At 36.6% G+C, this 9514-nt stretch overlaps 1 protein-coding gene across 2 annotated transcripts in view; it reads left to right on the plus strand.

Moving 5' to 3' along the window:
- RFX3 (regulatory factor X3) overlaps positions 1–7469 on the plus strand; it is a 324392-nt gene extending 316923 nt beyond the window's left edge. For both annotated transcript variants that reach the window (XM_027862977.1, XM_027862978.1), the window contains exons 16-17: positions 5427–5469; positions 6980–7469. In XM_027862977.1, coding sequence (XP_027718778.1) covers positions 5427–5469; positions 6980–7218 — 282 coding nt within the window. In that variant the 3' untranslated portion in view covers positions 7219–7469. The remainder of the gene's footprint in view (positions 1–5426; positions 5470–6979) is intronic.
- Positions 7470–9514: the final 2045 nt, after the last annotated feature.

The raw sequence follows: 9514 nt of genomic DNA on the forward strand, positions 1-9514 counted from the left end.
TGTGTGTGTGTGTGTGTGTGTGTGTGTGTGTGTGTGTGTGTGTGTGTATCTCAGATAGGGAAGTGACATGCCCAGGGTCATGCAGCTAAAAAATAAGAAGAGCTCAAACTTTAACCTGTCTTCTGACTCATGACCAAGTGTCTTTATTTTCAAACAAGTTTTTATTGATGTCTTTTTTTATTATTCTAATTTTCCCCAATGTCACTCCCACTCCCCCTGTGAGAGAGCTGTCTCATGTAACAAATAATAAAGAGGGAAAAATCAGCATAATTGATCAATACATCAAAAAGTCTGAAAATATGTGCAATATACAATGCATAAAACTCTCACTTCTGCAACAGAGTAAAGTCGGGGTGGGTTATCTTCTCATATCTCTTCTTTCAAGCCAGGCTTATTCTTTGTAATCTTGTGACACCCACTTTGGAGGTGGAGGGGGTTAGTGGTTCTTTCCATTTACATTGTTTATATTTGTTTTCATGTATATTTCTGCAGCTTCTACCCACTGCTTCAAATTTTCATCTCTGGGGCCAAGCAAAACACGTTTAATCTCCTCCATATGGCAGCTGTTGAGATGTGCATGGCATTTGCTGTCCTGCTTAGAATGTAACCTCCTGAAAAGCAGGGACCACTTCATTTTTGTCTTTGTACTCCTAGGAGCTAAGACAGCTATTATAAGGTGCTTAATAAATGCATGTTGATCACTGCCTCCTCTCAATGTACTCTTCTCCAGGCTAAACATAACAAGCTCCTCTAGCTACTCTTTGTATGACAGCTTTAGGATTTGGTTTTGGTTTATTTCCACCCCCCCAAACCCAGCCAGGAATAGAGGAAGGGCAAAAAATACATTTAAATTAATTTCTTTGCCAATAATTTAGTGCAGTTGAGCATGAAATTCTTATATTAAAAATTAAAGGAAGTTTCCATTTTTTTTTTAAAGAAAGTTTATCTGCAGAATATAGCCCAGAACAAACAGAGAAAAAAAAATAGTTTGGTCCTATTGTCTAAAAAAGCACAGTAGTTATTTAGAATAGGTAAAGAAAAAGTTATCTGCAATCTAGGCTTTTTCAAAGAACCCCATTTTTAAATTGTATCCTTCATAATAATAGTTACAACTTATATTGCACTTTTGAGATTTTCAAGATTTTTTAATATATTGATCTTATTTGCTCCCCACAACCACCCTATGAGATAAGCACTTCAGGTATTACTACTCCTTTTTTACAGATGAGGAAACTGAGGCCTAGAGAGATTAAATGATTTGCCTGTGGTCATACATTAAGTAAATATCTGAAGTGGGATTTGAACATAGGTCTCTCTTGGCTCCAGCTCTAACCCTCCTTCCACTATACCCTACTTCCTCTACATAGATGCAGTGAGCAAATATATGATAAATATGAACATAAACATAAACATTCCTACCTGCTTTATGACATTTTCACATGTTCATAGTAGACTCCAGATGGGGATTAAAAATGTAAAAAGTCTATAACAATGAAAAGGGAAATAATGTATGGATAGAGAGTGTGTGTATATACACACACATATACATATATACACACATGTATATACCAGTGTAATAGTAGTAGCAATAATAACAATAATAATTATAGATATTTGTCATTTTTTCAGATCTTCCCAAATGAAATTATCTCATTATTTGTAACTGTTAATTATTATTGTTTTTATTGCTGCTACTACTACTACTACTACTACACTGGCATATACACATATCTGTAAGGAAGATTTATCACAATATTTTAGTATCAATCTGAAATATTCAGTGGCAATAACACAGCTCCCATTCCCAACCTCCAAAGTTCTTCTGAATTACTGACTATATAGAATTGTTGTGATCTAAATACACATTTCTCTAGTTGTGTAGCTGTGCCTTTAAAAAAAAATAACCAGCTTACTATACACTTTTTTACGGCTATACCAATTGCTTGTTATTCAAATGAATGGGAAAGAAGATGCATGCTTCTGAAGATTTCCCAGAGGAAACTGTGATAACATACTTAATATGCATCAAATTTAAATCATAAATTCTGCAGCATTCTGTAGTAGTCAACATTATGCCCTCCATCTAGCCCCTTCCATGGGGATTTGAAACTGATGCTGAGTCCTCTCAACCTTCCTCATCTTCTTCTCAATGCTCTCCAGCATGGCAATATCCTTCCTAAAATGCAGTGCCAGGACGATTATCTCCCTCATACCATGTTTCTGTTTGTACCATCTAAGAGTGCATTCCTTTCTTTTTTCTTCAATATTGACTCCTATTGAGTTTGTGTTCCAGGTAATTTTCATATAAACTATTTTCCAGCTTGTATGAAGTTAATCTTTTGAACCTAGGTATATACCTTAAATTATTTACTCTTACATTTCACCTTATTAGATTCATCCATTTTGGATCCTGATTCTGTCATGGAAGGATGAAACCATAACATGGTTTCATGATCCATGAAACAAAGTGAAAGGCTTCGTGTTGAGGTCCATTAAATTTTATCTAATTAGAACTAGCCCATTTCTCTAGTCTAGTCAGGATCTTTTTGAATCCTGATTCTGCCATCTGGCCTATTAATGATCCCTCCCAGCTTCATGTTCTCTGTAAAGCTGATAAGCATGCCATCAGTCCCTTCACCCAAAGTATTGATAGACTGTTCTAGAGAGAATACAGCAAGCCGTATGTGGATTCATTCTTTGTAGCAGTGTTGTATGCTAAAAAGGACATAGTCCACCTCAGAAAGGAATGAATTCCCCCATCACTGGTGTTCATAGGATCACAGACAGAGCTGAAAGGGACCTTAGAGACATTGTCTAGTTAGACCCCTTCATTTTACAGGTGAGGAAACTGAGGCCCATAAGGGTAAAGTAACTTGTCTAAGGCAATACAGGTAGTTAATGGTAAACAGAAGCTGAATGATCACTTGTCAGGGAGGTTATAGGGGGGATTTTTGGTCAATAATAGTATTTCCTCTGAAACCCATTCCAGTTATGAGCTTGCGTGAGTATCTGAACTGCCCTTCAAAAATATCCTTTCATTGAAACACATCAGTGCCAAGTAGCCTTTAAATCATTCACCCCACTTTGGGAATTTTTCTGCCTATAATCCTCCAGAGATTTAATATGCAACAGAAACTGGACCTATAGACAAACAACCACCCCTTTTTTTTCATTTTTTGTCTTGCCCGCACAAAGTTAGAGAAATCGGGCCCTCCCATGATTCAAGCTTTCTGCAGGCTGCTGTTAAGTTGTGGAACCACGATTCAGCCTTTCTGGCTATTTTAGATAGACCAGTTGTGACTCTGAAGTAATATGACTGATTTAAAAAAAAATATTTAGCACAACTCACATAGGTGAGTGAGTGTTGTCACATCTATTCCTGCTGCATGGCTTCAGAACTCTGTGGTGCCCTATCTTAGCACTGTCTAGAAAGCCTGAAGCAAATTCTTTCAAATATACTCAGTGGCAAATTTTCATCCTCTTAGGCTTCAGTTCCATCAAACAAACTTTCTATATGCCAATATGCTATGCCAAAGATTCAGAGGCAAAAACTATAGGGCAGTCTCTGCCCTCTAAGAACTTACATTCTACTGGGTAGTTGTGACATGTATACAAGAAAATACAGAGTAGTTTCAGGAGCAAGAAAGTGCTAATAAGTAGGAGGATTAGTAGAGGCCTTGTGTAGATAGATGATGGGATCGGAGCTGTGCTTTGAAGGAAGCTAAGGATTCTTTGAAGTAGAGGTAAGGGAGGAGTACATTCCAGACATGGCGGGCCACGTGAGGAAAGGCACAGAGGAGGCTGAAAGATCATGTATATGTAACAGCCAGCAGGCCACTTGATTTTTTTGGAAACGGTTAAAAAATTATTGAGAGCTGAGTCTTATGGCTATAATAGATGATCAAGTGAGGTTTTACCACCTGGGGTGAAGGCCCAAGTATGACTGACTACAGATTAATAGGATTGTCTTGTGTCATTTATAAATTGACCATGGAGGCAATTTCAAAAGAGGAGTTCCAAAACTGTCTTGAGCAATCATTGTTCAAATGTATATTAGTTACAGTTAATGAGTAAAGTTATTGAGTTAGTTAGCTGCATATCCAACAATAACTGAAACATATGAATTCTAGATGTTTTAAAATGAACCTTGTTATTTTATAGTCATGCCTGGCAAAGACACACACATCAGATTGTAGTAACTTCTAGAGCTCAAACCTCCACATTTTCATCAAATCTCTTTTATTCCTTTATAAAGTGGTCAGGAGAATTGGATTTCTGATAATGACAAACAAATCTTCAGATTTAAAAGCCTCTTATGACTCAAAATGTGAAAGCTTTCAAGTCACAGGTTTTGTTTGGGTGATCCTTCTACTGTTTCAGGTTCTTGCTCAGTTGTTCACTTAATCATCTTCATTCCAGTCTTCCAAGGTGTGTTTTCTCACTTAAGAATGATTGTTCAGGACATGATCCAAGACGTGTCATTTTCCACTTTTGTGTCCCTAATACCTACGCCAGTGCTTTGCAGTTACTTAGTCAATATGTATTGCTGAAAATGCTATCAGACATACTGTTGTATGGTATCTCCACAAATGCTTTTGTCCATTGTTTTAAATCCTTGTGCTTCCATTGGTGATGTTACAAGCACTTTGAGAAATGTATTCATTTGTGTATATCATAGTAACAGATTACCATAGTGAAAAAGAGACCTGAATTAATGCCTTCACAAACTTTTAAACCAGAGGTTCTTAACCTTTCTTGAGCAGTTTAGTAATACCCCTCCTCAGAATAATGTTTTTTTAAATGCATATAAAATAAGATGCATGGGATACAAAAGAGGTTATAGGGTTAGTGAACATAAAGATCTAATTTTTTCCCATTCAAGTTCACAGACCCCCTGAACCCTGTGGTCCCCAGTTTAAGAAGCCCTACTCTAACCATGTTAATCACTGATTGGCTTTTCATTTTTATAAGAAGAAAAGCTTTAAAGATTAATGTTCCCACTTTATTGGCTTTCTCTAATGCAGAGAGATTTTTCCAGTGACCAATTAAGGTATAGGGTTAGAAGGTTGCTTGCTTATTTTGAGTTGGTGCATCTTACTTGGTCCAGTCTTTTCCAGAATCCATTAAAATGCCCATTTTAATCTGGAGAATTTGATTTCATGGATCCCATCTCTTCATACTTTCTTTAAAAAGTAAAATGGGCCAGTAAAATTTTTTTAATTGTTTATAATTTACATTGTTACAAAATGGTTAGGACAGCCAAATGGAGATTTAGTTGTAAATTCAGCAAATTCAATGGAGAACGTATTTGTCTTATGTAATTAGAAAGCAAAAAGATCACAACTTTAACATTTTTAAAAAGATGATGTAGAATATATCTTTCACTTCTTATTCTGACTATTATATAAATGGCTGTTGTTTTGCAGTTTGGTGATTTAAATGCTGTGTCCCCTGGAAATATGGATAAAGGTAAGTATTTAAATATTACACAAATGTTTTCTTGACTAAGGTATTCTTTTAAAAGTAGAAAAAATATAGAGAATTTGTGTACGCTGCCTTATTTTTTAAAGAATTAAACTCAGGGGTGGGACACCTGCAGCCTGAAGGCCACATGTGGCCCTCTAGATCCTCAAGTGGGACCCTTTGACTGAATCCAAACTTAACAAATCCCCTTAATAAAAAGGATTTGTTCTGTGAAGTTTGGATTCAGTCAAAGGGCCCCACTTGAGGACCTAGAGGGCCACATGTGGCCTCAAGGATGCAGGTTCCCCACCTATGGTAGGATGTTTTCCTTTAAAAGGATTTTGGATTCACTGAGTTTTACAGCTGTAAGGGAGTTTAAAGACCCCTCTGGTATAATCACTTCATTTTACAACTGAGGAAACTGAGGTGTGGGGAGGCTATATGACTTCCAATTCAAAATCCAGCTCTCTTTACCCTATAACATACTGCCTTCTCATAATGTCTTTGAACTTTACAACATTCACATTTGTCCTCATAACTACATACACACACACACACATACAGAGAAACTAAAAGCATAATTTTACTTGAAACTACCAATGAGGAAAGTCCCTATACTAATGCACTGCTCTAAAACTTACTCCTAGAGTTTTCTAAGAATATAGAAACACAATGCACTTTTCACTTTTATCTCACCATAATATTAATGGACAAGAACACCTTGTCTCTAATAGTTTGCCTCTCTGAATTTCCTGTAGTATGGTATCTCCCCGAAACTGAGGCCCAGGCTTATCACCCCACTTTAATGTACCCTAGAGATGGCCATAAATGTAGATACTAGAGCAATTGACAATCAAATTTATGGCCATCTCTAGGGTACAGTAAACTGGGATGATAACCCTGGGTCTCAGTTTAAGAGGGTACCATACTATGAAAAAAACCCAGGGAGGCAGTTCATAAGAAATGAGGTGACTTCATGAGATGGTGTTTATGAAATATAACAGAAGACCTGAGACTTTTATTAATGTTATGCCCCGAACTGTACCTTGCTCCACCCCACCCCCATCTCACAATCACCTGAAGTATCAGAATAGATAGGATTGATTCTCCACACACACACCCCCCACACACCACACACCCCAAATGTGGCCCTTTGTGCTATCTTTTTCCCTTAGAGGATATCCTGGATGTTTATCTTAATATGATTCCACCAGACCATTAGGAACCAGCAACCAGGTTGCTGCACACAGAAAATGATTATTAAATTATTTTCTGTACAGAATTTTAAAGGGTCACTATAGGACCCATATAACAGCGAGGAGACAAAACCACCAGAAGAAAAGCCACTGATTTGACTCTTCAGAGTGGGGAGCCAAGGAAATCATTTTCTCATTGTAGCCATTTGAACATTTCTTTTGACAGGGGCCTTTTAGGTTATGATACAAAGACAGATAGGTTTTTTTTTTTTTTTTTAGCCCTTTTTGGCCTGAGTCTTCATGATTTTTTGTTTGTACAGATGAAGGCAGTGAAGTTGAAAGTGAAATAGATGAAGAACTGGATGATTCTGCAGAGCCTCAAGCCAAAAGGGAGAAAACAGAGCTGAACCAAGCATTTCAGGTGGGCTGCCTACAGCCAGTCCTCGAGAGCGGAGTACAGCAGAACCTTCTGAATCCCATTCACAGTGAGCACATTGTCACAAGTACTCAGACTATCAGACAGTGCAGCGCCACTGGAAACACCTATACTGCAGTCTAACAAATATTAAAAGCTTATTTTTCCAGATTATATTTAACCCTGGTGATGTTGGGCTTAAGTTGACAAAAGAATAAGCCTGAAGGTCGACTGTTGTCAAATTCTATCTGTGCTGAACATTACCTTTTTTCGGAGTTGTGAAATGGAATGGGTGTATGTATTTTTGCCAGGTCTGTTTAATTTTTTTGTAAACAAATCATTTGCCTCTCAATATGAAGAGTTTTCTTAGTTTTGGGTGTCAAGAAGGATTTTTGCAAAGCTTAATGTCAATGTTTTTTGTCCTTTATAATTAAAAAAGTAATTTACATTTTTTCATAGTTTAAAAAATATGTTAATGTTAATTGTTAGTCATGGTGTATGATTTCATATGTAAGTTTTTTAATTAGGTGCACTTCTGTGAAATATCAAAAGAAACGAATTCCTTTGATTTACACTGGAGGCATATATTCATTTGACAGCAGATGCATCAAATTTGCTTCTGAAAGGTGCTTTTCATTGGACAGAACCATAAGACACTATTTTGATAATATTTTCTGAGTGTGGAGGGAGAATACAGAGCATTGTTATTATAATGCTAGAGGGTTGGGAAGGTCACCTATTTTTCTCTGAGGAAAAAAATTGAGCTGTGCATTTATCAGCATAGAATAAATGACAATTGCCAGAGATCATGTTGATGTGTACATAATATGTATGCATAATTATCAAACATGTTAACAATGCAAGCTTCCGTTAAACATTGAGTTTTAGATATTATTTGAGTACCAATCCCTCTGTTTGAATACTACTGAGTCTGTATTTGGGACCACTACACACAGATGCTTTCTGCTGTTAAGTGGAGATGTAGTTAGATACTGAAACTGAAAAAAGTAATGACTTTTTTTTATTATTATTTTAAATGTACATGCTACTTATGCTCAGCTGGACATACAGGAAACCATTCCATCTGGATGACTTTCTTCTATTCCAGGTCTTTTTTTTTTCCTAATAGTAGTTCAATGTGCTGCTATTCTAAAAGATAATTTATAGAATGCAAGGAATGTAGCAACCTGCTTCATTATTTCCTTCAAAAAAAAAAGATATTTCCTGGTTCCTAAAGTAAGTGGATTTAAATTTTAAGAAGAAAACTAAGGCAGTGTAACTGGCACACCTCACTTTTACTTATTCCCGACTCAGTAAGATTGGAGTAGGTGGCTAGATGGACCATTGCCATTTAAGAATGTACATCAGGGATCATTGTACCTCGGCTATTACATGGTGCCTTAAAAACAGAACTGAAGCTAAGGTTTAGTACTTTTTGTTAATATGAGTAACTCTGAAATCCATTTAATAAGGTGTGCCTGTCATTTTCCAATTTCCCGAAGTAAAGGCAGGTTACATATTCTTCAAAGGAAATTTAGGGTGGGGAGGGGGTTGGAGAAAGGGAGGTTTGAATACCTTTCTCCAAGTGATGGTAAACCTAGTTTTTCTTGTTTAGAACTGAATTTCACTTTCTTATAAATCAGATTTGCTTAGGGTTGTGGGGTAGCAGGCTAGTTTTAATACCAACTTGTGTCATTCGAAGTAGGGTTCCCATACCTCCAAGCAACATGACATTTTCTAAGCCCTCCTTGTCTCATTTTAATTTTAGAAAGTAAACAAAATGAGCAGGTACTTATCGCAGTGCATCTTTTTCAGTGTATGTGTGTGTCTATGTGTATGCTTGTGCTTGTGCACACACATGCGGGCGCTCATGTGTGAGCACAAAGGGGTATCCATCTGCCACCAGATTTGGAAGGTGAGCCTATCCCCATTATTATCAATGTGAAATAGTGCCACTGTGTTAAATCGTCCATCATTTTTGTTTGTTTGTTTGCTTGTTTGTTTTAAACGTGGGCACACCCATTTACTTAAGTAGTGAAAAATGAATAAGCAAAAAAACAAAAACAAAACAAGCCAAAAATGAGGGAAAGCACAAGAATTTGCAGATTCCTAATAAGGCCTATATACAATTAGATGGTTGAACTTACCCAGTTTGTCTGGGGGGGGGGGGGGGGTAGGGAGGAGCCAATCTGTCATGTTTACTATACCAAATGACTTAACTACACAAGCAATGAATGGTATATTTATTGCTTAATTTTCTTAGGCGCATCAAAAAACCAGTATCAACTGAATTTTCCTAATTAAATTTCAAACATTATAAATGTAAAAAGTTTTAAAATGGATTCATATATTATGCTATACAAATCAGGCATATTTTTGGAGTCTTCACTAGAACCATGGCTTTTTTTAAAAATCCTAATAGCATTTAAATGATCGTTGT

The sequence above is a fragment of the Vombatus ursinus genome, unplaced genomic scaffold (assembly GCF_900497805.2).
Source record: "Vombatus ursinus unplaced genomic scaffold, bare-nosed wombat genome assembly UNPS02014770.1, whole genome shotgun sequence".
In the NCBI taxonomy this organism is placed as follows: Eukaryota; Metazoa; Chordata; class Mammalia; order Diprotodontia; family Vombatidae; genus Vombatus; species Vombatus ursinus.